Below are 26925 nucleotides of genomic sequence, written 5' to 3' on the forward strand. Positions count from 1 at the left end.
CTGCTATTGGCTGCTGCTGAGACAGCCCGGAGTGACCCGGATGTGCAAAGCGAGGCCTGTTTTCTCGCCGTGGCCTCCTTCCTGTAGCCCGGTTGAGGAAGTAAATTTCGCTGACAGGGCTGGGTTCACTGAGGGAGAGGCGAAGAAAACATCTTCCGCAGGGGACTAAAATACAAATAAAAACCACAAAAAGCGAAAAGGACGAGTTGGTAAATTAAAAGCGAACCTAGCGCGTACCGGCATCTGTGGATCGTGCCCCCCTGCCCCGCTGAGACCGCCGCAGACATGGTGAGTAAGGGCCGCGGCGGAGCTGGTGGGAGAGACGGGGAAGGGTTTTGGAGGGGCTGCGGCTAACTATACGCCTTCAGGTGCTACGACAAGCGAGCAGTGGTAACATGAGAGGAATAAAAATAAAAATCACAGAGGCATCCAACCGTAATGAGGAGAGTAAATAAACTAGGACCGCTGTTCATGGACGGTTTGCCCGTCTCTTCTAGCATGTTTAGGTGTTAGCTAACTGTTACTCGGGCTACCTGCTAGGCTAGGCTTAAAGTTAGCACAGGATGTTTTGGATTTGACACAAGTTTGCTAGCAGCAGTATCCAAGACCCCAAATATAGCAGACATTGAAACTGGTTGATCTAGGAGGCGGCTGTCGCTAAAATAAGACTCGCTGCTCGTATTCCTGACCGTGACGGGCTGACCGACTGCCTCTGCTGCTGCTGCTGCTGCTGCTGGGTTTCCTGCTTGGGGAGTCATGACTTCCTAAAGGAAAGAAGACATTTACCCCAACAAGAAATGCCACAAATCAATGTTGACGTTTGAGTTAAACTAATGTTATTGTTCTCATTTAGGTCAGAAGAGCCAGACATCACTGCCAAACTACCAACAGTTATTTAAAAGATGAATAAAATGCAGCATTAGATGTTCAATTCTACTCAAATATTCATACATTTTTTCTAGATTACCTTCTAAAACCAAATTTGTTTAGACAGTTTTCACTTAAGAGCTTCAAACTGATTTTAGGGAAGATTTTTAAAAAGAAAATTGAATTTGTTCATCAAAATCTACCAGAAAGCTTTTGTCTGAACAAATAAAAGCACATCAGTCCATAGTGAGGATGGAAAGGTGCAGCATAATCAATAGAGGCCAGCCGCCACTTTAAACACTTTAGGTTGTTTTGTAAAAAAAAAAAAAAAAATACAAATGTTCAAAGCATTTGAACTATAATTCATTTATTATAAACATAAGACAAATGTTGTGAATGTCAAAGAATTTGATTAGTTTTACGCCAAAATAAGAATTTGTTCGCATCATGAGTTTCATGTTTCAATACAGGCTAATGATTTTCATTTGGTATTTCTAATAAAATCTAAATAATTATAACACAACTGGGTGAACATTTGTTTGTGTCCTGATATTGTTTGAACTTCCTGAAACCTTTCGAAAGAACAAAAACTAAGGACTTTTCTATCGTCTGTTAGTCCCATAAAGACCTGATAAACAAAAGGTTTGTTGTTACGTTTTAGTTTGAAAGGTTGTCTCACAAAACTGAGTTTGACATGACAAACTGTTCATTCTTATCCGTTGTAATGTCTCCAAACATTTAGCCTCTGCAGGTGTTTTAGACAACTTTCTGTCTTCCCAGCCATTTCTGTCCACTTTGTTTCTAAATTGCGCAGAACCAAAACATAAACCTACCATAATCAAAGTTATTTGACTGTTTAGAATATATTACAGAAGTCTGACTTGAAAGCCGGTTTTTGCTTGGTGACTGTTGGACTTTTCAAATGTCACATGAATCTTTAGTAACTTCCTAACAGTTTTCTGTTTCTGGAGCCGTGGATGTTTCTCTAATATTCATAGTTTGTATGAGGAAGCAGACAGTGACGCAGAAACAATAACTCAGGTGGAGATTAACGATAGAGGAAACCCAGAGTCCAGCTTTGAAGACATATTTGTTTTTGACTTTTTGAAATTTGGTTTTTGTTCAGGTTTTGAGCTCCCATCTCTGTCCTGCGTGGCTGAAAGCAGGAGCAGCAGATGTTGTTTCTCTGGAGTCGCCTTTTCTCTGAGCCTCGGTCATAATCCTGACCGTCCTGCCTTGCTAGTCTCCCATGACCCCGGGGCCTGTTGGCTTGAGCTAGTATTTACACAGAAACGTGCGAGGAACGGAGGTGACTGATGATGCAGATTAAGATCAGCTAAAAGAGGCTTAAAGATGGAGCCAAACAAGTGACTCAGAGGTGGAGAAATTGCTCCCCGGAGACGTTTTTTTCAGACTCTTAAGGAATGATTTATGGAGGGAAAGATTTTCTGCACTCAAACAGGTCGTCGTCGTTCGATCTGATAGCTGATGCAGCACAACATTTGTACAGTTTGTACACATTTGATCCTTTTTAACTCTGGGCAGAAGAATATTCAACAAAAGAAATGAGTAGAAATAGATGTAAAAGACAAACGGTGGAACTAAGAAACCGTTTTTTGTGACACGTTTCTAAATTATTTGTAATAAGATGGGTTATAAAACCTTTTCTAGTTGTCATTTGTCACAGTTAAAACACATTTAGCGTTTCAGTTTTTAGCATCAATCTGATCTGCTGTATCAACACAGACTAGCCTGTGAGGAATGTTTATGTGCAGAGAACTGCATCCACATGTGAGTTATTTATGTCGCCTCATGGCCTCTTCAGTTCACTTAAGTTAAAGTTTTTTTTCCAATTTGAAGAAATACACCTTTTGTGATCTAAACACTGTGTTTAAAAAAAAAAACTGTGGTTAAGTCAGTGTATGTTTACAAAAAATGTTCACATGACAAGTCAGGAGGTCTGCCTGTTCCCACACGGCGTTGTCCTGCCAGGGCGCCACAGATCCTGAACATCAGCTGCTTTTATGCCCTCGGGTGAAATGAAACGGTGTGTGTTCACAGAATGAGGAAAAGGAAGCCTAAGGGCGTTTTAATTAAGGCTAGGTATCACCAATAAATTACAGAATCGATTCAATTAACCAGTGGCTGGATTGATTCAATTCACAATATCTTTTATTTGTCTCGATTCTTTCGATTTGCTTCCATTTTGGATTTACACTGTGTACACATTTAGACGTATTTGTAGAAAAATACATTAATAATCTAAATGTGTTTTGAAGATCTTCATATTAGTTTGATACAGTTCACATACTGTAAAATGAGAAATTCCATTATATGTTAGCATCAAGCTAGCGGACCTTAGCTTTACTGCTGTTATGCATAATGTTGCAGGAAAAGGAAAGGCATAAAAGATCGAGCTGTACCTTCATGGATTGATTTATTAAGCTTGGATTCATTCAAATCGATTAATGGATTTTATCAAACCAAACCCAGTTTTAATGTGGAAGGCCAGATCTCAACTCTTCTGCCTGCTTTTCAAAATAAGGCTTGATGCTCAGCTAAAGACCTGAAGGCTCTGCAGCAGACGTATTCTGTCATGGATGTATAGAATTCTATGGTGGGAGGACGCACCACATGACGCATGTGGACTTCATTATGCTTATACATAATACATTGGAGCAAAAAAATAAATGTTAGCATTTTTCCTCAGATTGAAACGAGTCAAAACCGTCAGATCTTCTGTTTTTGCTGCAGGTCCTTTGTCTAGACCAGGGGTGTCAAACTCATTTACACTGAGGGCCACATCAGCATAGTGTTGTCCTCAAAGGGCCAAATATAACTTATACATGTAACTAAATGTAAAGAAAAATAAATGTAACTACTCCTTAATGTTAGATTACTCAATAATGATTTATTATAACTTTTTAAAGTGACAATTCCATTTGCATAGAATACATATGTTTGCTTATTACTTTAGCATAAATCCTTTTAAATTTTGTCCACTTATTAAAACCCACATAACTCCATTAATGAAGCATCAAACTTTTCAAGTGAATAAAGAAAAATAACACAAAACTGAGCTAGAAAGAACATGTATGACACGTGTAACATTTGACAAAAAAAGGCTGCACACAGCCGTGCATCCAACTGATGGTTTCATGACAACAATTTGTCTGCATGCACACATAACACCTGCAAACATTGAATAATTACAGCTACACATAAATAAAATGTAATCAACTAAATAAAATTTTTATTTTAAGAAAATATTTAACTTTTATGCTCTTGCGGGCCACATAAAATGACATAGCGGGCCACTTTTGGCCCCCTGGCCTTGAGTTTGACACGTGTGGTGTAGATGATGCATCCGTGGCTCTCAGCAAACGGATGCTTCATCAGCATGAATTATTCAACAGCTATCAAACATTCACGCGTGTGTTTTCTACCATTGATTTCTCCCATGTTTTATCTGCTTCCGTTAAAGCTGAAGCTGTTTCACTTTGTGCAGCTGAAGAGGGAAACAAGTCAGACGTGTAGAACAGGGAGGAGGCCTGAGGAGAATTGGAAAGTGCTGGTGGACCCTGGAGTTTCTTTGGGCCTCCAAACAACATGAACCCAGAGGAACACGTTTTAAAAATAACCCACAGGAACGACGATTATTTCTGCAGATAAACAGGAGATTTTTGTGACTGTTGTTCATGCGCTGTTATTATTTGGAAAATCACTTCAGACAGATGTCCCTTTCCTATCTAACTCGCTTTTTGGTTCATTGTTTAACAAAAATCCTTTGAGTTTGAAAGGGAAACAGAAACAGAAATGATCAAATCTTTGAGCTAATTTCACTATAATTTTTCTTGTTTTCTGACCAAAAAACTTTTTTTTTTAAATCCAAATCTATGATTTTATTCATGTAAATTCCTCTTAATTGAATGTGTTTCCATTCAATGTAAACGCATGTTTTTGCTTTTAGAAATGTGAATTGATGAATCCTGGATTGTGGATCATAATGGCTTCTGGTTTTTGTCATTGGCGCCCGGCTCTGCTGTGGCGTCTTTTTCTGCTAGATTGTTTGCTTTTTGATTCTGATGGGAATTCTGGCTGAAAGCAGAAGGTCCAGAAACATTCTGTTCATTTCTTACCCATTTTTTTAGACTGACAGAAATGATTCCTTCGTGTGTTAATATAACAAACCTTCGATGCGACTGAGAGAATATTTGTTCATGTACATACTCTGACATTTGTGTGTGTGGACGCAGTAGACACACATTTATTTGAAGGTTTTTGTGCACTTATGACTTTTTATGCAGACTTTTTTTTTGTTTAACAGGCAATAAAAATTTTCTTATTTCAAACATCTGTTTAACAAAAAAGTCAACAAACACATTTGGTTCGCTTCAAGTGAATCAAAATTAGTTTCCCCGGTAATCCGGGACAAATTTTCAGTCTAAAAACACCCAAGTGGATCCTGGTCCAGGACCAGGAACCGCTCTCTTGCCCATCTTTGGAGGTGGTCTTGGTTCGTTTCCTCTCAGTGTCCTCAGTCAGAATACAATCTGTCTTCGGAGCAGAACTGAACCAAAACGACCCCCGTAGCCGATGGTCATGTGATCTAAACGCAGTCGGAATGTAGCTACAGATGAGCGGCGGACAAATTCAAAGTAATGATTGTCGTGTTAACAAACAGAAAAACGGTACTACTCCTTACTCATTACGTGTAATTTAACTCTCTTTTCACTGTCTCGGTAAGTGGCGTGCACCCGACAGGCGCTGCTGTGACGTCATCGTAAAAATGACCTGACAGAATTCCCTTAAAACAACGCCGTGACACCACAACCATGAGACACAGCAACTCATTGAAATATGATGGGATGAATGCAGGCTCATCAAAACAACTTTTAACCTGACACACATTGCTTCTCACTGTTTTACCCACAATCTATATGTCATTAACACTTAAATATTTCAAATTAGTCAGCAAAATGCTAAGTTTGAATGAACTGCCCTGAGAAGGACTGCAAAGCACCAGACTTCCAGGATTTCTGCCTCCAGTTGCCGCCCTCGTAATTCCTGACCAATGAGTGAAGAGATCTATATTCATGTGGTTTGGTTTACAAGCTTTGGTACTAATCAGGAAAGGCTGCTTGACAACACTCTGACTAAACGGCAGGTTCAGAGCTCCACCCTGACCAGATTAAGTGGACTGGGTCCAGACAGAACGGTTTTCCCAGTCTGAATGCACCCTGAATCTGCTTCAGTAACTGCAGATGAACTCAGATGTAATTAGTCATTGTCAGACTAACATTGTTTTTCTTCAAATTAAAAGACGTCAGCCTCAGAGTTCCCTGCATGAACCGGTCAGAGAAGAGTTTAGGTTAAAGCTTGGAAGCATCCATGTCTGATCGCTTAAAGCGGATTTCATGCTGAAGACCCGTCGTCTTCTCCATTAGCAGCTGATGGCCCTCCGTCATCAGGGTCTTAAACACGGTGGTATTGTTTGACATGAGGGCAGATTCCTGGTCTCTAAAAGCTCCCAGTGAAAGAACTGACACGGAGAGGGGGGGGGGGGGGGGGGTGATTGGATACCAATGGTTAAGCAGTTTGGTTCCTTCCTGCCATGTTTAAAGTCTGTTTACCAAGGCTGCACGATATGAAGAAACTCGTGTCATGTGATATTAGTGATCAAATTGCAATGACGATAATTATGAACAAATGGCAAAACAACCAAAAACATAATTTTCCCCCAAAACATCTAACACAAAAGGGCTCCATTGGTCAAATGCATCAAATGATTAATTTGATTCGTTAAATACTTTACGCTGCCATTAGACTGTTTTAACACATTTATTGCAATTTTCGCCTTCTTTTGCGATATGCATATTGCACAGCTTGATGTCGCGATAACGGTAAATTTGCGATTAACTGTACAGGCAGTCTACAGCAGTGGTACTGTTTGTGGATCATGTTGGGTGTTGCTGCCGTGTTGTGGCGCCGTCTCTGATTTTGGCTTTTCCCTGCTTGTGTGTCTCAGAATGACCAGCAGCTGGACTGTGCTCTGGACCTGATGAGGCGTCTGCCTCCTCAGCAGATCGAGAAGAACCTCAGCGACCTCATTGACCTGGTGAGTCTTCTTCAGCAGACCAGAGCGCCGCCTTGTTTGGAAGACGGACAGCTGCCCTTTCAAAAACAGAATTACTAATTAAATAAAGTTTAGATGATTTTTATTTTTTAGCAAAATTTCATAGTTTCCTTAAAAAAAAGGTATACTATAAAAAATGGTTCCTTAAATTATCTTAAAGTAAATTAGGAGCATTTTTTACCTGCTAATCTTTTATTTTGGAGTTTTGTGTGGCTAAATATCAAGGAATATTTAATTTTAATATATTTGATTTTAAACATATATAAATATTTTTTTGAATTTTGTATTTGCATTTTTTTCAGGCAGTCAGAACAAAACAATACTGAAGACTAAAAGAAATGCATTTATAAATACATATATTAAACTTAACATGATTAGTCATGATGTGATTTGAAACATTAATAGTGATTTAGACATATCTACATATATATCCACTAGCGGTGTAACGATACACGTAGTTGAACTGAACTGTTTCAGTACGGCAGTTTCGGTTCGGGTCACTTCTGTACCGTTTCGGTACGTTTTTTCTTTTTTACCCTCACATGTATTGGAACAATAAAATAATAGTTCATAAGAAAGCAGTTCATATCAGGCAGATTTGTTTAACAGCCGTATCGAACCAAGCCCTATGAAATTCTGAATCGAACCGAATTGAGATTTTAGCGTATCGTTACACCCCTTATATCCACACACTCGTGTTAATGATGCCATTATAGATACTCCTAATCATAAACAGACATATTTGTGCTTACATTCAATACATTGACACATAGAATCCATTAAATGTGAAGTTTGTCATAAAGAGTTTGATGAATTTATGTGGGATGAAGCAAATTCCACCCCTATTATGCTTTACTTGACTATTGTACCTGTTTTAACATATTTGTCATATTCCATGTCATAACTTCTAAATAAATAAACTCCATTATTTCAGAAATCAATCAAGTGTTTAATGATTATGATCAGTAAATGTTATTGCATTTCTGTCATTTGATTTATTCCATTGTTTCAAAGCTTAAGGCTCTTTTTTATTTTAAAAATGTTATTACATGTGTAACAATGAAGGAAGGGTCGTGATAGAAGATGGGTTTTTGTTTTAATTCAAATTTTTCCCCTACAGCTTCTCCCTACCCTCCAATTGTAGGGGCATTTGGAGGGGTAGGGGTGTCCGAAATTGTCAGTAATGGTTTTTTATTTAAAGCATTTTCCGAGCGCCGGCGACTAAAGATGACATCATCGAGTGGGAGTGACATCCGCATTCCAAGACTTTTATTTTTCAATAACTCTCCGGTTGGAGGGCTAAATGTAGGGGTAACTGGTGGATGCCAACTTTTTGACCGGCTAGACCAGTTATTGACTGTTTCAAATACGGCCTTCCCTCATTTATCGTGGAAGTTACCCTCTAAAAAATCCATCAAGTATGTTTTAAGGCAGAAAAACTCCTCGCTACACACTTTCTACACTTTTCTTAGACAGACATGAGCACTTTCACACTTTTCGTTTTAAACCTTTATAGAAAAGCAAGTCCAGTATTGAAGAATCAGAACAAAGATCCAATTACGATCAAAGGTTTGCGTTAATGTGGCGATGCGTTCTGAACCAGAGACATGGACACATGGAGGTGATTGATTGAGCAGACTTTATCTGTTGAGGAGACTGAGGTCTTTTGGAGTGCAGGGATCACTCCTAAAGACTTTTTATGACTGTGGTGGCATCAGCCATCTTTTATGGTGCGGTCTGCTGGTGCAGCGGCATCTCTGCATCAGACAGGAAGCGGCTGGAGAAGCTGGTGAAGAAGGCCAGCCCCGTTCTGGGGCTGCCTTTGGACTCAATACAGGAGGATGGTAGCTAAGCTAAGCTATCATCCATGATAGGGAACAACGCCCACCCCCTGCATGAGTCTGTGTCCTCACTGTGCAGCTCCCTCAGTGTCAGACTGATATATCCTAAGTGTCTGAAGGAGCGACACCACAGGTCGTTTCTACCTGCTGCCGTTAGACTGTACAACCTTAGCTGCTCCCAGTGAAACACGTTAAACAACATCATCGGCTCTGTCATATTCCTTTTACCCTGTTCAATAACCGATATATGGTCATCCTGTGCAATTTTTTGGAAATGCATGTGTGTATACTAGGGGTGTAATAAAAAATCGATTCTGCAATATATCGCAATACGTCATTTGGCAATACTTGTATCGATTCAAAATGCTGCCAGATCGATATTTATTTAATTATTTCTGAGCGTCCTTCAGTGTCTGACTCTTGTTGTCCACTTCACCGTCAGACCGCTAGTTGGCAGCAGAGAACACGGAGCCTCTTCGAGCAGCTCTACTCTGCACAAGACAACAGGAAGACTGCAGCCAGAGGCAGTTTGTTCTGACATTAAATACTTATTTTTTACTTGGAATGGATACTAAACAGAAACTCTGAGCCATGTTGCTGCCAGTAAGATATGAAAACGTGGATTGCTGTGATTTTTAGCGGCTCAGATAAATAAGATAGACAAAGAAGCACGGCAGCAGCTAATAGGCTAATGCGCTTAGCATCTGCTAACATGCTAGCAAAGCGGGCTAAAGTTCTGCAGAACCTCAAAGCAATGGATTCTAGTTTAGGGACCTGATGGATCAGAGGGATGTGTACAATGCTCTGAAAAAGGCTGACTGTGGTGATCAGCTTTACCAGTTTACTTCCGTGTGTGAGAAGAGTGGCTGCAAAGGTGCAGCAGAGCAGATATGTAAACAAAGACCCTTTTTTGTCACATTAAAGCAACTTTCCTCCGTTCTGTCATGTCGCCTCATCATCACACTTTATTGTTTCTGGAAAGAATCAGTGTGTGTCCCCCACCCTTTATTTTTAAAGCACCATTCAGGCTCCTGAGCTGTTTAAAAGCACTAGAGAAGCTACATTAATGCTGAAAATAAACAGCATTTTATTTCCCCAATTGAAACTTATTGGTTAAGGCTCATTCATTCTTTGTTATTTCTTACACTGAAAAATATATATATATATTTTAAATCAGACAATGTTGACTGTTCCCTTTCTATATTTTAACGTACCAAAATAAAAGCACTATGAATTTGCTTTGGTAAACGTAACTTATATATGAGATACAATTGCAGTGCTTAACATTGTGATCATTAAACCGAATTTGACCATTTTATTACAGTGGAAGAGTATTTTCAGTCATATTTAAAAAAACAGAAAGAAAACATGTTTCGGTAAAATATCGGGATACGTATCGTATCGCCAGACTCTTGCCAATACACACCCCTAGTGTATACTGTGTATATATGTGTGTGTATTGACTCCATAGTTTCTTTTGTCTTTATATATCGCTCTCTGTACCTGTACTGCTGCTGCAACAAGGAAATTTCCCCGTCGTGGGACTAATAAAGGAATATCTTATATCTTGACAAGGTCAACAGCCAATTAGGACACAGTGCACAGAAGAAAATGCACCTAACTGTGAGACTGCGAAAGATGTAGCGAGGAAGCACGGTAACCATGGAAACCACGCGCAGACGTGAACCTCTGCTGTGGAGAAGAACCCCTCATTGGTCCATGTCAGCGATGTCAGGATTTCCAGGCTGGTTTCCTAGTTCATCTTGGATTTTCAGTGACCGTTCTGTCACCAACAGCTCTGTCCGCCTCTGAAAGGTTTACCTCGAAGTTTCGAGGCCGTTTGCGGTCAGCGTAGCGTTTTGACCATAATCAGACCCAAATCTGTGTTTGGGCTGCAGCTTCTTGTCTGGTTTCATCTGCTCAAATTCAGCCGGACCCCCACCTGCACAACTTCCTCTTCCCTCACCTTTAATCCCCTCCCCCAACATCTGCCCCCTGCTGCCCATGTTTCCTGTAATTAGTGATGATTATCACAGCTGTCAATCACCTCCAAAGCAGAATTTTTTTTTCTTTTTGAAAGTCATCCTTTATGATTCCAAACAACCAGAAACCAGAACCCCCCACCCCCTCCAATTTTTGTAGCCTGTGTTGCCAGGCTTTTACTGTGCCTTTTCAGGGCCTTTTCTGGTGCCTTTGCTGGGGGTGTGTGTGTGTGTGTGTGTGTGTGTGTGTGTGTAGGGGGGGGGGGGGGGTCATGTCTGTCTGTGAGAACTTATTTGTACTGCCCCCCCCCCCCCCCCCTTCAGATATTAAGTTTCCCGGCGATGTCTCATTTAGACTCTTCTCCTTGTTAGTGCAGCAGGACTGCTTCCGTTGAAGTCATTATGTGCTCCACAGCTTCCTGCTTGTCAACCCGTCTAATCAGACGGCGTGCAGCAGCGGCGTGCTGTCATGTTGAGCTGAGCTCTACTGCTTTCACTTGTCCAGGTTCCCAGTCTGTGTGAGGACCTCCTCTCCTCTGTGGACCAGCCCTTGAAGATTGCCCGGGACAAGGTGGTGGGGAAGGACTACCTGCTCTGCGACTACAACCGAGATGGAGACTCCTACAGGTGGGCTTTAGGAGAGACGCCACGCCATGTTAGTTCTTGGTCTGATGTTGGTGGAGGTGTTTGGTGTCGACGCTGCGGTTGCGACCAAACCTCCGGGTCAGTTGGTTTCCATTTATTTTTCTGGCGTCTTCAACAGATCCCCCTGGAGTAATAAGTACGAGCCCCCCATCGAAGACGGTGCCATGCCTTCAGCTCGCTTGAGGAAACTGGAAGTTGAAGCCAATAACGCCTTTGATCAGTACAGAGACCTGTGAGTTCCAGCGAGGCGTTTGCACGCCGAGTATGTGCCGTGGCGGCATAACCACATGTGGATGTTCTGTAGGTATTTTGAGGGGGGGGTCTCTTCCGTGTACCTCTGGGACTTGGATCACGGCTTCGCTGGAGTTATTCTCATAAAAAAGGCTGGGGACGGATCCAAGAAGATCAAAGGATGCTGGGACTCCATTCATGTGGTGGAGGTGCAGGTGAGGACACGCATTGAAACTTCAGTGGGGTGGGGGGTCGGGTCAAATGAAAGCCTCGTGGAGATAACAGTGTTCTGCCAACAGGAGAAGTCGAGTGGTCGTACTGCTCACTACAAACTCACCTCCACCGTCATGCTGTGGCTGCAGACAACCAAAACCGGATCTGGTACCATGAACCTCGGTGGCAGCCTTACGAGACAGGTGAGGGGGGGGTCACTCCCAGCCAAAAACAGCTGCAGTCCTGTCTATGGTCCTGTATTCACTCATCACATCTGCTCTTTTGCCTGTTTTCCCACCCACAGATGGAGAAAGACGAGACGGTCGGGGAGTCTTCGTCCCACATCGCCAACATCGGCCGCCTGGTGGAAGTCAGTTCCCGCACGGCCACTTTTCTATCTGCTCCCGTCTGGGTCCTCATTGTTCAGCTGGTTTTGCATGTTTCCCGTTGCCTGCGCCGGATTCAAATACTTGCGTTAATAATAGACTTCTGTTGCATTTGGTGACCAGATAAGATGAATGCTGTCTGCTGCCACCAGCGTGCACGAGCGTGCATCAGCGTGCACGGGGAACTGAAAGACCAGAAATGCTGTTTAACACGGATTGGTGCTCAGTTGGGCTGAACAACATCAAAGGGCATGCTGGGAAAATAACCTGCACCAGCCTGTTTTTCCCTCTGAATGTAAACTGCCTCCTGAAGAATAGCAGACCACCAAGGTCCTCTGGCTCCCCCTACAGGCTGGCTTTTGCCTAGCAAACCTTTATCTTCCTTCAGAAAGTCTTTGAGAATGAGGGAAAAAAAGGCAAAGTTTTTAAACCCTAAAAAGGTTTTATCCTGTTTGTAGGATATGGAGAACAAGATCCGTTCAACGCTGAATGAAATCTACTTTGGGAAGACCAAGGACATCGTCAACGGCTTAAGGTAACAGCTGCAGGCGCGGTCCTGGTGACCGGCTAACAGGACTTACCTGTTGTTTGTTTAGGATGAACATCTGAAGGGCCTCACTCTTTGTTGGTTTAGCTTTAGGCAGCTTTGTAGCCCAAAACCCATTTAGCGTGAGAGCAATAAAGTTGATCGTTTATAGCTTCAATGTGGAGTTTCTCAGGAATCTACTGTTTCCTTCAGTTTCTCTGTTTGTTTAGGCCTTTTTACCTGTTTATTAGCTGCAGGGTGTCTTCTTTTCACATCAACTATGTCTACATTCACTACTCTCTTACCCCTAAAAGATTGTGTAGTGCTCGCAACTTTAACACAATTGATATGCCTTCACTACTTTATTTTGAACTCTAAAAGCGACGTCACCCATTTGCCAAAATAAAAATCCAATAAATATGAACATGATTTTCTGGGTTCTTCAGTTATCGGACACAGTTGTGTGTTTTTTCACATACCTCACATGTTCCGTCGACAAAACCTGTCAGGTATGTAAAAAAACACAACCGTGTCTGATAAAAGAACCTAAGAGTTAATAATACACACACTATGAACTAAATATAAACATTTTATGAAGATTATTCAAGAGTTTTCTATATTTGGATGATTCAAAAACTAGGAGGATTTATAAAACAATGATTTAAATGCAATTTTTTAAATGACAACTCTTTCAAACACAATGCATTGTGGTCTATAGTGGGCATCAATGCACACTGAGGTTGTGTCTGAATTCCCACAACTACTAAAAAAAACTATCTAGTCCAGCACTATGTAGTGCTCTGAATTTTAAAAGCGATTCAGTCCCCACGCTCACTACTTTATTTATTTTTTTTAAACTGCGGATATGACGTCATCGATTTCATGAAGTTAAAATCTAATGGATATGAGTGTTTTGTGACGATTATTTATGAGTCCACTGTCTTCTGAAGATGAAAACGTTGATGATTTATTAAATAAAATACATTTAAATACATTTTTTTTGGGGCAAAAATTGTTCAGACGCAATGCATTGTGGTCTATATTCGCCAATCTAGTGAGCATCGATGCACACTAGTTTTTCGTAGAGACTTCTGGGAAATTTCTAAGGAACTCGATTTTGGAATTGTACATTTAGACAGCTCTAAAAAATGGTGAACGCACTATATACACTTTATAGTGCACTGTATACACTTTGTAGTGCACTGTATACACTTTGTAGTGCACTGTATACACTTTGTAGTGCACTATATACACTTTATAGTGCACTGTATACACTTTGTAGTGCACTGTATACACTTTGTAGTGCACTGTATACACTTTGTAGTGCACTATATACACTTGTAGTGCACTATATACACTTTATAGTGCACTATAAACACTTTGTAGTGCTCTATATACACTTTATAGTGCACTATATACACTTTATATAGTACTCTATACACTTTATAGTGCACTATATACACTTTGTAGTGCACTCTATACACTTTGTAGTGCACTCTATACACTTTGTAGTGCACTATACACACTTTGTAGTGCACTTTATACACACTTTGTAGTGCACTTTATACACTTTGTAGTGCACTGTATACACTTTGTAGTGCACTGTATACACTTTATAGTGCACTATACACACTTTGTAGTGCACTATAAACACTTTGTAGTGCACTATAAACACTTTGTAGTGCACTTTATACACTTTGTAGTGCACTGTATACACTTTGTAGTGCCCTATAAACACTTTGTAGTGCACTATAACAATCAAGTTTATATAAAATCGAGTGCCCTGGAAATTTCCCAGAAGTCTCTGCGAAAAACCAGTGTGCATTGATGCTCATTAGATTGGCGGATACAGGCCACAATGCATTGCGTCGGAACAATTTCTGCCTAAAAAATGTATTTAAATGTATTTTTTAATAAACCATCAATGTTATTATCTTTAGAAGACAGTGGAATCATATATTATTGTCACAAAAACTCATTAAATTTTCATTTCGTGAAATCGATTACATCATATACGCAGTAAAAAAGATTTAGTCAGCGTGATGTCTGAATTGCTTTTAAAATTCGGGGGGGGGGGTTCGACAGCTGTAGATTCGGGCAGCACTACAAAATTATCGTGTTCTGTATTGGGCACTATATAGTTCACTGTATAGTGTCCTATATAGTTTGTAGGGAAGGAATTAGGACACAACCTGATTTTTCCCAAAGACTTGTGGGAAATGTTCAAGGATTTTGTAATTGTAGACGGTAAACGCCCCGTTGAATGAAGGAATAGTGAGTGAATTCAGACGCAGCTTCCTCTGCTGCACATTTCTCCTCACCTCCTGGTTTGTCTCCTCTCCTCCTCCTGCTGTGCTCCTCTCTGCTCCAGATCTATTGAGTCTCTGCCTGATAATCAGAAGTACCGGCAGCTCCAGAGGGAGCTGTCGCAGGTCCTCACCCAGCGTCAGATCTTCATTGACTAGGGTTGGAGGTACACTCAGGCATGGGCTTGTGTGTCTGTGTGTCATAACTCCCAGAGTGGGACAGGACGAAATAACGGCTCCACAAACGTTCTTGTTTTTCGTGCACAAACCTTTTCCCTCAGTCTTGTGTTTGTACTTGGAGTCTGTCATAACCCGTGTGCTATCTTGTGGGGTCCAGATGACCCCACTCCCACAAGGGCTAAAATGCATATTTCCCAGGTGTTGTTTACCCTTCTGTCCAAACGCAGGAACCGTGTTACCATGGAGATGGACGTGCATTCGCTTCCAGCCGGGTTTTTTGTTACCATAAAGAGGTTTTTAAGGCGGTTGTGTTTTGTTTAAGTTTCGGTCCCAAAACATGTTTTCTGGGAAGTCTTAACACTGAAGTAAACAGATTACCGAGCACTTTAAAATACTAATCTGAGAGGCGCTCAGCTGCATGATGGGAACTAACTGGGATGAAGTGTGTGGTCATCACGCCTGCTGCGTCCCGTCCTCTCTGCAGGAGGACACAGACCTGCTGGTTTCTCCTCCCAGCCTCTCCGGATGCGAGCGCTGACGTTCTCCTCTTTGTGTCCGACAGGAGCGTTCAGACTCAGGCCGACAAGCAGCAGAAGGACGCTCTGAGGAACGACTTAGTGGAGGCACTCAGGCGCAAACAACCGTAGCACCTTCAGCAGCAGCTAGAGATGCTTTCTCTTTGTTTTTTTGTTTTTTTCTCTTGTCTTAATGTGTCTGCCTCATCTGTTTCTTTGTCTCCTCCTCCTCCTCCTGTTCCAGTGCTGCATTTGTGAATAACAAGAAAAGGAGAAAATGCTTTGCTTCTTTTGTTTTTGTCAGTCTGGGTTTTTTTTATGTCATGAAGCCATCATCCTCTCACCCTCATTCTTAATGAATATGATAGTATTATCAAGCTTTATGATAATCGTCAGCTGTTCATGTCCTCAGTCACTCTGAAAGAGACGCCGCACCTCCTCTGAGGAGGTGATGAATGCCCGGCTGTGGTGTCACCGCACACCCCCCACCCCCACCCCCCACGTCAGTACTAAACGGCGCCCGTCGTGCGGCCGTCAGCCCTCCAGGCCCCGTCAACTGACTGCTCCACCACGTCTGCATGCTTGTGTCAGGAGGAGGGGATGGACTGTTTTCACCCCCCCACACTCACACATGCCCAATATGACATGACAGTCCCCCCCCCCCCCCCCCCCCTCTCTCTCTCTCTCACCTGCTCTGTCCTTGTTGGGGGTCACAGTTTGTCTTTGTGTCTCAGTGGAAACCTTTGAATGTTTCCAAGGTGGATGGGAATCTTTTTTTGTTTTGTTTTTTTTGGCTCTTCTTTTGTAAAGCTTATGATTCATATTGTATTAGAGCCTCCAGCAACAATAAAAACTGTAAAAAGCTACGCTTGTTCTCCCTTTATTGGAAGTTTGTTGATCTGAACACGGGAGGGAAAATCTGAAGATCTGGATCCAACTTTTTGGAGGGAGAAAAACATTGAAACATATTTTCAGCCTTTCCATGCTACCAAGCTTGTGGTAGAGTGTCCGCCCTGTGACCGGAAGGTCGTGAGTTCAAATCCAGGCCGAGTCATACTAAAGACTCTAAAAATGGGACCCAGTGCCTCCCTGCTGGACACTCGGCATTAAGGGGTTGGATTGGGGTGGGTCAATCCACCAAATGGTTCCCGAGCGCGGCTGAGTCTGCGGCTCACCGCTCCCCCAGGGGAGGGGTCAAATGCGGAGGAAGAGTGTGTGACAGATACTGAGACTTCAACTTTACATCCTTTTTTATTTTAAACTTTCACAGTAATCATTTTTTGAAGAAATATCCTTTTTACACAGTAAAAATTTGTTCTACTTTTCCCCCGCCAGTTTTGGAAATGCCCCTTCTGTTTTTGCACCAAGCTGCCTGGTGGTGTAGTGGTTAGCACTCACCGCACAGCACAAAAAGCCCTGGTTCGATTCCCGTCTGGAGTTTGCATGTTCTCCTGGTGCATGTGTGGATTTTCTCCAGCCACTCTGGCTTCCTCCTGCGGTCCAAACAAACGCTTATCTTCTTATCTATCTCTAAATTGCCCTTGGGTGAACATGCATGTGTGAACCTGCAACAGACTGCTGACCTGTCCAGAGTGTATCCTGTCCTCGCCTGACACGGACGAGTCTGCAACCTGAGGCCCTGGAGCCGCATGCAGCTCTTTTTTTTTTTTACTCGAGAAAAATGCAGCGATTTGAAGAAATAATGGAGTCGTGTTTAAGTTGTTTTAGATTATTACGTTTTCCCCTTCACGTTTGGATCTATATAATGTCAGTGAACAGCAGAATGATGGTAAAAGGTTTGATCTACTGTCAGTTGTTATCAGAATAATCACATTCTGATCTGCTGTACAACCGTCTAGTTGCTGTTCTGAGACGACATTCTAAAGGGATAAAATTACATTTACATGTTTTGACTTAAAAAAAGGATTCTATATGGATTCTGTTTATATTTGATAGTAAAAGTATAAAATTTATGACGCATCAAAGTAATGAAAAACCTTTTAATTCAAGTAAATCTGTTTCAGTGGGAGGATCTTTTTGTCTTTTATTATGAAAGGAATTTTTATGTGCTGCTGTCCAGAAAACAAAGTTAAAATTGTTATGTATAGAAAATAAATAATAAAAATGTAATTATTATAAATATATTTCAAAGCTGCATTTTATAAATGAATGGCTTAATGGCCACAAAACTTAAAGTTGATTTTTCTCAACAGCGTATTGGCACTTTTTTGGGCTCGCTGTAAGAAACGGACAAAATGTTTCTTTTGGTGTTAAAGATTGCAGATCCCTGACCCAATACTAGCCGGATAGGCTCCAGCAACTCCTGATAGGGGCTAAAGAGGTTCTGAAGATGGATGTTTTTACCCTTTTTCCTAAAATATCATTGACATGAGCAAATGTAAGAAGTTAAACCTCACAGTGCAGTCTGCTCCTGAGAACAAACTTTAGCTTCAACTGTTTCCTCTAACTGACTGGAAAGCTCCATGCGGTTCCCAGTGTGCAGAGCAGTGGAGGAGGTGGTGGTTGTGTTAGTGGACCGTCGAGGGGTCCAAGTCAGAAGGAGGTCGGGCTTTCAGCTGTGAAGATTACACGGCTGATTTGAGGCAGAGTTAAGCTCTGATGGGACTTTCCAGAACCTTGAAGGCCTCAGCTGTGGATCAGAGGGTCACTTGGAACGAATGAGCTGATCCATCAAATTAGCCCTCATCTGTGTGAAAAAGTAAAAAACAAATGTGCAGAAAAACAAAAGGCAGACACGTTACACACATTAAAAAACTAAGATATTTCGGCTTTTAAAATGGAAATAGTTTAATATGTTTTTACAGTAAAAAATATCTTGAACCTTTATACATTTCAACGTTTTTCTTGCATTTTCCAACCAATACCAAGAGGAGGCGCTGCAGACCTGCCTGTCATGTCTGTATTGTGTTCTGTAAAAAGGAGAAGACATGAATCAGGAATAGTTTCTTAAGCAAACGTTTATCCCCCAGCAGATCATCAAACGCACCCATTGTGGTTTGATTTAGTCTTTCTGAGAGAAATGTGAATTAATCTGATTCATTTGAAACCAAAGATTTCGACTGTATATGTTCTGATCTTGATTTAAGGACACTGTAGATGTTTAGTTTGTAAATGTGAAACCATCCATCATGTGAGCAGAAGGATGAGGAACAGTTTCATCTCGAAAGCATCACAATATGACTAAAGTCAAGCAGGAATTTATGAACTTTTGTCTTTTAAAAAGCAAATAAATAAAAGTATTATTCACTTTTCTGAAAAGAATTTAAAAAAACGAAAAGACTAACATTTAAACTGGATTAGGTTTTCAGGTGAAGTTTATTTTTCTTTTTTTGTCTTCCAGGTGAAGTTTGGAGCCATGCGTAAAGTCGCCCCCTCCCAGTCTTTTGCGCACTGGCGCGCGGGGACAGGTTTATTATAATGAGGAGCCTGAAGGAGGAGGAGGAGGAAGAGGAGGAGAGGAGCTGAAGACCTTTCTTTTCTCCCTCAGTGGAGCAGCATTGCGCGGACGGAGCGGAGGTGCTGCTGTTGGAACTGCGTGCGTCCGCGTAAGAAGAGCCGCGTCCGGCCAAGGTTAGAGCGGGAGACCGGCGCGCGGGCTGGAGCATGGCTCTTCTGCAACAAAGGCAAAGTCGTGGGCGGAAAGTTTGAAGACATTCGGGGCAGCAACATGAGGAGCACACGGCGAAAGGAGACGCGCCTCCTCTGGCTCTGCTGGGACTGGTCGCTGGTGCTGTGGTGGTGCGAGCTGCTATCGCTGGTCCGGGGCTTCGCCGTTCACCTCAGTGAGGATGGAGCTGCAGGGGCCACGGTGGCCGGCGTGAAGCGGGGCTCTCTGTGTACTTTGGATCAGGTTCTCGCTCCCAGGTTCACTCGGCGCTTTCTGGACACGGACGCGGCGGCGGGCACCGTGTTCGTGTCGGGATCAATAAAGTGTCCCTCGCTGCCTTCAAACCCCTTCACTTTGTACACTGTGGCAGACTGCCGGGACTTGGACCTCAGACACCTCCTCACCTCTCAGTACGACGTGTATGTCCACGGCAGGAACTGCTCTCACACACGGAGGAGGAAAGCAGAGTGGGACGTGGAGGTGCTGAGTTTGTTCAGCAGCCACAGCGCAGAGTGCCTCCAGGCGCACTCGGCTGTGTTTCCAGTGGGGAGTCTGCTGCCAGCCCCCCTGCGCCGCTGCAAGGTCGCCAACAGCCGAGACTTTTACTTCTTCCAGGGAGGCTTGTTTGTGTCAGAGACTCTGTGCTGGAGGCAGGACAGCCTCCTGGAGCTGGACGTGCTCTGTGATGTTCTTAACGGAAATGGGCTGGAAGTTCTCACCGTTCACTGGAGAGTTGGACACAGTTCCTTTAACCAGGGCCGCCTGCAGAAGCTCCTGGAGAAGTCCGCTCTGTCTGAGTCTGGCATTCTGAGCAGAAGAAGGAGAAGCATCAACAGAAGCCCCCAGTTCCAACCTCCAATGTACCAAGTGTCTGTGGCTGAGAACCAACCTGCAGGAACCGCGGTGGTCCAGCTGAAAGCAGTGGACGTGGACGAGGGGGACGCAGGCAGGCTGGAGTATTTCATAGAGGCTCTCTTTGACAGCCGCTCCAACAATCTGTTCGCCGTCGACCCCGCCAGCGGAGCCGTCACGACGGTTGAGGTCCTGGACCGAGAAACGAAGGACACCCATGTGTTTCGTGTGACGGCGGTTGACCATGGCTCGCCCCGCCGTACAGCCATGGCAACCCTGACTGTAACTGTCAGCGACACCAATGACCACGACCCCGTGTTTGAGCAGCAAGACTACAAAGAGAGCATCAGGGAGAACTTAGAGATCGGCTATGAAGTTTTAACCGTGAGGGCCACTGATGGCGATGCACCTGCCAACGGTAACATCCTGTATCACATTCTGAACAGTAATGGCTCCAACGATGTTTTTGAGATAGACTCCAGGTCTGGTGTCATCCGCACTAAAGGTCTGGTGGACAGAGAAGAGCTGGAAGCCTATTTCCTGCTCGTCGAGGCAAACGATCAAGGTCGTGATCCCGGGCCACGGAGCGCCACGGCCACGGTTCATATCCTGGTGGAGGATGACAATGACAACGCCCCTCAGTTCAGCGAGAAGCGCTACGTGGTCCAAATTCCTGAGGATAAGACCCCAAACACTGAGATCCTTCAGCTCACGGCTACAGATAAGGACAGGGGGAGCAATGCGGTTGTTCATTTCAGCATCATGAGTGGAAACACCCGTGGACAGTTTTACATTGACGCTCAGACGGGTAAAATGGACCTCGTGAGCTACTTGGATTATGAAGCCAATAAGGAATACACCCTAAGGATCAGAGCTCAGGATGGGGGGCGCCCCCCTCTGTCCAACATCAGCGGCCTGGTCACAGTCCAGGTGCTGGACGTCAATGACAACGCCCCCATTTTTGTCAGCACTCCATTCCAGGCCACTGTGCTGGAAAACGTGCCGCTGGGTTATTCCATCATTCACATCCAAGCTGTAGATGCAGACTCTGGAGAAAACTCTAGGTTGGAGTATCAGCTGACAGAAACCACGCCACACTTCCCGTTTAGCATCAATAACAGCACCGGGTGGATCGTTGTGGCGGCAGAACTGGACAGAGAGAGTGTAGATTTTTACAATTTTGGCGTGGAGGCTCGCGATCATGGCTACCCTGTCATGTCCTCCTCTGCCAGCATCAGCATGACCATCCTAGACGTCAACGACAACAACCCAGAGTTCACTCAGAAGGCGTATTACATGAGACTCAACGAGGATGCGGCCGTGGGAACCAGTGTGGTGACGGTGTCCGCTGTAGACCAGGACATCAACAGCGTGGTGACCTATCAGATATCGAGTGGGAACACCCGTAACCGTTTCTCCATCACCAGCCAGAGTGGCGGTGGGCTCATTACACTGGCACTCCCGTTAGATTACAAGCTGGAACGGCAGTATGTGCTGACTGTCACTGCTAGTGACGGTACTCTGTTTGACACCGCTCAGGTGTATGTCAACGTCACAGACGCCAACACACACCGGCCCGTGTTTCAGAGCTCACATTACACGGTCAACATTAACGAAGACCGACCTCTGGGCACCACCGTGGTTGTGATAAGCGCCACAGATGAAGACATAGGAGAAAACGCACGAATCACATACTTCATGGACGACAATGTCCCCCAATTTGATATCGACTCTGACACAGGCGCCGTCACCACACAGATGGAGCTGGACTACGAGGACCAGCTTTCTTACACGCTAGCCATCACTGCTCGGGATAACGGTATCCCACAGAAGTCCGACACAACCTACTTAGAGATACTAGTCAATGATGTCAATGACAACTCCCCCCGCTTCCTCAGAGACCACTACGTGGGCTCAGTAATGGAAGACGTGCCGGTGTTCACCAGCGTGGTACAGGTGTCCGCCATAGACAGAGACTCTGGTCTCAATGGACGCGTTTTCTACACTTTCCAGGGCGGGGAGGACGGTGATGGGGACTTCATCATTGAGTCCACCTCGGGGATTGTGCGCACGCTGCGCAGACTGGACAGAGAAAATGTGCCTGTCTACAACCTTCAGGCGTTCGCTGTGGACAAAGGAGTTCCTGCTTTGAAAACCCCAGTGAACATTCATGTAACCATACTGGACGTGAATGACAACCCCCCCGTGTTTGAGAAGGATGAGTTTGACATCATGGTGGAGGAAAACAGCCCCATAGGCCTGGTGGTCGGCCACATCTCAGCCACAGACCCAGATGAAGGCAGCAACGCACAGATCATGTACCAGATAGTGGAGGGAAACATCCCGGAGGTGTTCATGCTAGACATCTTCTCTGGAGAACTGACTGCACTGATAGACCTGGACTATGAATCAAGGCCCGAGTACGTCATTGTGGTTCAGGCCACTTCTGCCCCGCTGGTCAGTCGAGCCACCGTGCACATCAAACTCGTGGACAAGAATGACAACCTGCCCATGCTTAAGAACTTCCAGATCATCTTCAACAATTACGTGACCGACAAGTCCAGCAGTTTTCCCACGGAAGTGATCGGACGCATCCCCGCCCACGACCCCGATGTGTCCGACCAGCTCCACTACAGCTTCGACGTGGGAAACGAGCTGAACCTGGTCCTCCTGAACCAAAGCACGGGGGAGATCCAGCTGAGCCAGGCCCTGAACAACAACCGGCCCCTGGAGGCCTCCATGAAGATCTCTGTGTCAGGTGAGATGCCCAGATAATTGCAGACTCCACCCAGTGAGTGAAGCCCAGTGCAGTAACGGGACACCAGGGTTAGTGAGGGAACTCTATCTCTGACATGTCCTCTGTGTTCAACCCTCACATCAGAACAACAGGAAGGAGGGAAAAATGTCTGCAATGAAATGGCTACAAGGTTCAAACATTTTAGTAGAATAAAAAAACGTAAAAGCTCCTATGGATGCTTAGTCTTATGAAAGAATGTGAAAGGAGAAAGAACAAATATTCTCACTGTGTCATTTCGTTTTTATTAGGTTATTACCACAGAGGACTCCTCAGTTTAAATGTTTTTATTTGTTTTTTCCTTTCTTTTGGAGCTTTAAATTTTGTGTGTCAACAAAACGTTGGAGCTTTCTTTACTGCTTAAATGTTATCATCTGGAGATGATCCTGTAGGGAGAGACATGATTGGTTGTGTGTTTGTGTGCGTTTCTGTGTTTGTGTGTGTGATGCTGCAAAAGGCTCGCTGCTGTAAATCTGTCGTTCCCCTGACCTTGGCTGTTTCTAAGACAACTTTGGGAGTTACGGAGAGATTAGAAATCCAGAAGAAAGGTGGAATTGGACAGGGAGAAGCAGAATTAAATCTCCTGAATCTAGTAAAGAGCCGTTTTGAAGGCTCTGACAGTAAAGACTTAGTGCCTGACAGGTTTAACCGCTGGATAGACGACGAGGTGACACGGTCTCTGAGCCTTGTTAGCGTCGTCATCATGGGTTGGAGTTGAGCTTAGTTTTCCCCCGGAGAACAATAGTGAGTTATTGATCGAGAAGCAGGCACTGCTGAGGGCAACAGCTGTGACTCCACCGAGGACCAATTAGAGGCCGTGTCCCCCCAACTCATCCGGCACCTGCTGGGGTTTCTGAGTCAGGACCCCTGAGTCAGGAGGTGGGTGGAGGACAGCAGGGTGGGAGCAGGTCCAACACTGTAAGTCATGTGAACAAGCTAGAAAAATCCGTTTTGGACGAGAAACCAAATGATCTGGAACCGGCTTTGTCAGTAGAAACGTTGGACTCGAAGAATGAAATTCTGCTCAAACAAATCAAAGTTTGGACGACAAAAACCTGAAGGAGATCTGAATAAATGCTGGGCTTACAGAGGTTGTTTATGTGGACATTTTTGGGAAAGAGTACCAAAAAATGGGATTTCTTCCTACCATTAATTGTCTTGTAGATTCTATAAATGTAAAAACCCGTCTAGTCGTAAGACTTCACAAAGGTGTTTTTTTCTCTGAAATGCTGACCATGTGGAGTTGCGTCTGCGTGCTGACGACACAATTTCACAGAGGAACATTATCAAGCTGTTAGGCAGGAGCTGTTGGAGGCGGCGGGGGGGAGGAAAAAGAGCCTCCCCCATAGATCTTACTGACCCCAATTTTCAGAGGTTGGTCTCTCCAGAGACCTCCGGGGACGTCTCTTTATCCTCGTCTTTGAGCCGGCGGCACATGAGAACTCTGTTAGGACGGACAGTTTCTGATGGACCTCTTTGAGCCATGAAGTCTGGTTTATAAACACTTAACAGTTTCTACAGAATGTTGAGTCAATTCAGGAGTAATATGTAAACAGAAAATCCCTGATTTATCATAAAAATGGTCAGAAATCCAACAATTTCCTTTTAACAGAAGCTTAAACTCAATTTTCGAGAATATATATCATATAGAGCTGGGTTGAAAAGAAGACGTCACGTTAATCCATAAAATCTAGAGATCAACTCGACCTTCAATTTCATTGAAGGGAAAATGTTTAATGTTAGTTTTTAATGTAAATCCATCCATTTATCAAAGAAAGTCCTACATTTCTTCAGTCTCAGTGGTGACAACAGTTTTTTCAGCCCAAGTAAATTGGTTTTGATCCAGAAACATGAACAAATTGATCTGTAATCATATTAAATCAACTCTAGACTTAGTGTCACCAAACAACAGGAACATGTAAACAGAACATGCTTGAAACTGGAATTCAGCTATTTACTCAAATGTCTGAATTTCTAAAATTGTATTCAAATTTATTTTTAAATTAAATGTACTTTTTTTTACCAATCATCTTGAGTTTATTGAACCCAAACGACAATTTCAGTCAAAAACATGGGGGTGAAAATAATAACACTAGGACTTCATGTGTTGCAGTTTTAAATCATGACTACAAAGTAGAAGAGAAAAGAATGGAATAGAATAGAATGGAATAGAATAGAAGAGATCCAAAAAGGGGGAATTACATTGTTACCATAGCTCTATTAAAAACAGCAAATAGATAGTAAACAACACTAAAAATACACATAGAGAATACAGATGGACAGTCATTTTTGTCCTGTGTCAATGGGGCGTTGTAGTCTTTGATGGAGGAAAGCAGAGTATGAACAGTTGAAATAAAAATCATTTCAGAAGCTGCCAAAAGGAACTCAAAGACTGGATGAAAGCAGGATGAAACATTTCAAAAATAGGCTTGTTAAAACTTCAACCAAAGCCCCGCGGCAGAACAAATAGATGGAGGGTAATTCCAACCAGTACTGTGGAGGTGGTCATAAATACATCAGCCCGTGTCCCCGCCCCCTCTGCCATAGCATAAAAATAACTTCCTGGATTATCATTTTTTCAGGCGGCTCTGTCTGTCGGCGCCCGCTGGGAGCGGAAAGGGCGCCGTAATCATTCAAAGCTGCACGGCCGCACTGTCACACGCTGCTTGCAGGGATTGGCTGCCTGTTGTGCGCCGTCAATTTGCTTGTGCATTAATGATGAAGAACAGCTATTAGTTAGCTTCTGATAAACAAAAAGAGGGATCTTCCTGACTCCACCTCGTTAATATCTGTTGATTTTAGATTCAGAAGCAGGCTTTTAAAAAGTCTCATTCATTTCTGTGTTTGTGATGGAAGTCTGGCCACATTGCAGGGACAGAAGCAGGTATTCAGGTGCAGGATTGGATGTTCTGCATCTCTATCCCCGGCTCTGTCAGGCTGCTGTTGACATATGCAGGAGCTCATCTACTGTTCCCAGACAAGCGTGAGCCTGCATAAGTAGATGTTTGCATTCAGCAGAGGTCTTTTCTTTCATCATGAAGCCTTTTATCATTTCATTTTTGCAGGAAGTAACACCAACCCCTGTCCTTTGCCTCTGAGAATTCTGCTTGTGCTTTGGTGTTTGACCTGTTTGTTGTGTAGTTTTTTTAATGGTTTGCTCATTCCCGAGTGTCACACACAGATTTGAATTCTTTTGCTAAAGCCTGTTCGAAAACACCGAACCACGAAACCTCCAGGACGCTTTGTCCTTGTTCAATCAGACGTTTGAGCCCCAGTCATGCCCTCTGTCTGAGTAGCGGGTCTGGAATTATCAGAAAACCACGCCTCAGTGACTAATGGCCACTGCTGGATTCAGCTCACACCACACTGCAGGGCCAGCAGCTTCTCAGGTGGACAGCAGGTGTTTTTGTCTTCATTCAGGAAGTGGAAAGCGGCTGCAGATCCGCCCACTGCTCTGCTGTCGGTGTTCAGTTCATGCCAGCAACCCAAACGGACTCCAGTCAGCGATGTTGGTTGCTTTTGAAGAAACGTTTTTCGTGACGGTCGCATGTTGAAGCTCAGGTCGACAATATTAGGACTGGAGGGGTGAACGTCTCACACCTGTGTTTGGTTGACCTTCACACTGCACTCCTGAGAGAGGTTCAGAGTCACAAAGCTGCTCGAAGGGGAGTCTAGTTCCATAAGTAAGAAAGAGAAAAAGAAAACTTGATAAAGAGTCCGAGTATCTCTAACGCTCTCTCTGTCATTTGATGGTTGTGTTTGTGGCCCTGCACAGACGGGCGACCTCTTTAAGGTGTAGCCTGCCTTCACTCAACAGCTGGGA

General features: G+C 43.6%; 2 protein-coding genes and 1 long non-coding RNA gene across 4 annotated transcripts in view; 2 read left to right on the plus strand and 1 right to left on the minus strand.

Annotated features, from left to right (window-relative positions):
- Positions 1-98: 98 nt before the first annotated feature.
- Positions 99-16694, plus strand: capzb (capping actin protein of muscle Z-line subunit beta). Of its 2 annotated transcripts, XM_023954715.2 has the most exons (10): positions 99-288; positions 6896-6985; positions 11332-11453; positions 11590-11703; positions 11776-11917; positions 12002-12118; positions 12220-12285; positions 12760-12836; positions 15199-15300; positions 15876-16694. In XM_023954715.2, the coding sequence occupies exons 1-9, from the start codon at positions 286-288 to the stop codon at positions 15290-15292; spliced, it is 825 nt and encodes a 274-aa protein (XP_023810483.1). In that variant the 5' UTR covers positions 99-285; the 3' UTR covers positions 15293-15300; positions 15876-16694. The 2 variants fall into 2 exon arrangements, with proteins under 2 accessions (XP_023810483.1, XP_023810486.1); XM_023954718.2 differs by lacking the exon at positions 15199-15300.
- A 2451-nt stretch (positions 16695-19145) lies between these two features.
- LOC110015089 (uncharacterized) lies at positions 19146-20485 on the minus strand. Its single transcript, XR_002290154.3, has 2 exons — positions 20346-20485; positions 19146-20263 (listed from the first exon to the last, which is right to left on the minus strand). It is a non-coding gene; the product is annotated as an uncharacterized LOC110015089 (long non-coding RNA).
- Positions 19517-26925, plus strand: part of celsr2 (cadherin, EGF LAG seven-pass G-type receptor 2) — an 89029-nt gene continuing 81620 nt past the window's right edge. Inside the window, exon 1 of the mRNA XM_023954719.2 lies at positions 19517-23066. Coding sequence (XP_023810487.1) covers positions 19517-23066 — 3550 coding nt within the window. The remainder of the gene's footprint in view (positions 23067-26925) is intronic.

Source organism: Oryzias latipes, chromosome 5 (assembly GCF_053564925.1).
Source record: "Oryzias latipes strain Hd-rR chromosome 5, Olatipes_Hd-rR_3.1".
Lineage (NCBI taxonomy): Eukaryota > Metazoa > Chordata > Actinopteri > Beloniformes > Adrianichthyidae > Oryzias > Oryzias latipes.

Excerpts from the sequence above, each read along its gene's own strand:
- capzb (XM_023954715.2), top strand. Across the intron at positions 11,918-12,001 it reads TTCATGTGGTGGAGGTGCAG|GAGAAGTCGAGTGGTCGTAC; the intron begins GTGAGGACACGC and ends TTCTGCCAACAG. Across the intron at positions 12,119-12,219 it reads GTGGCAGCCTTACGAGACAG|ATGGAGAAAGACGAGACGGT; the intron begins GTGAGGGGGGGG and ends TCCCACCCACAG.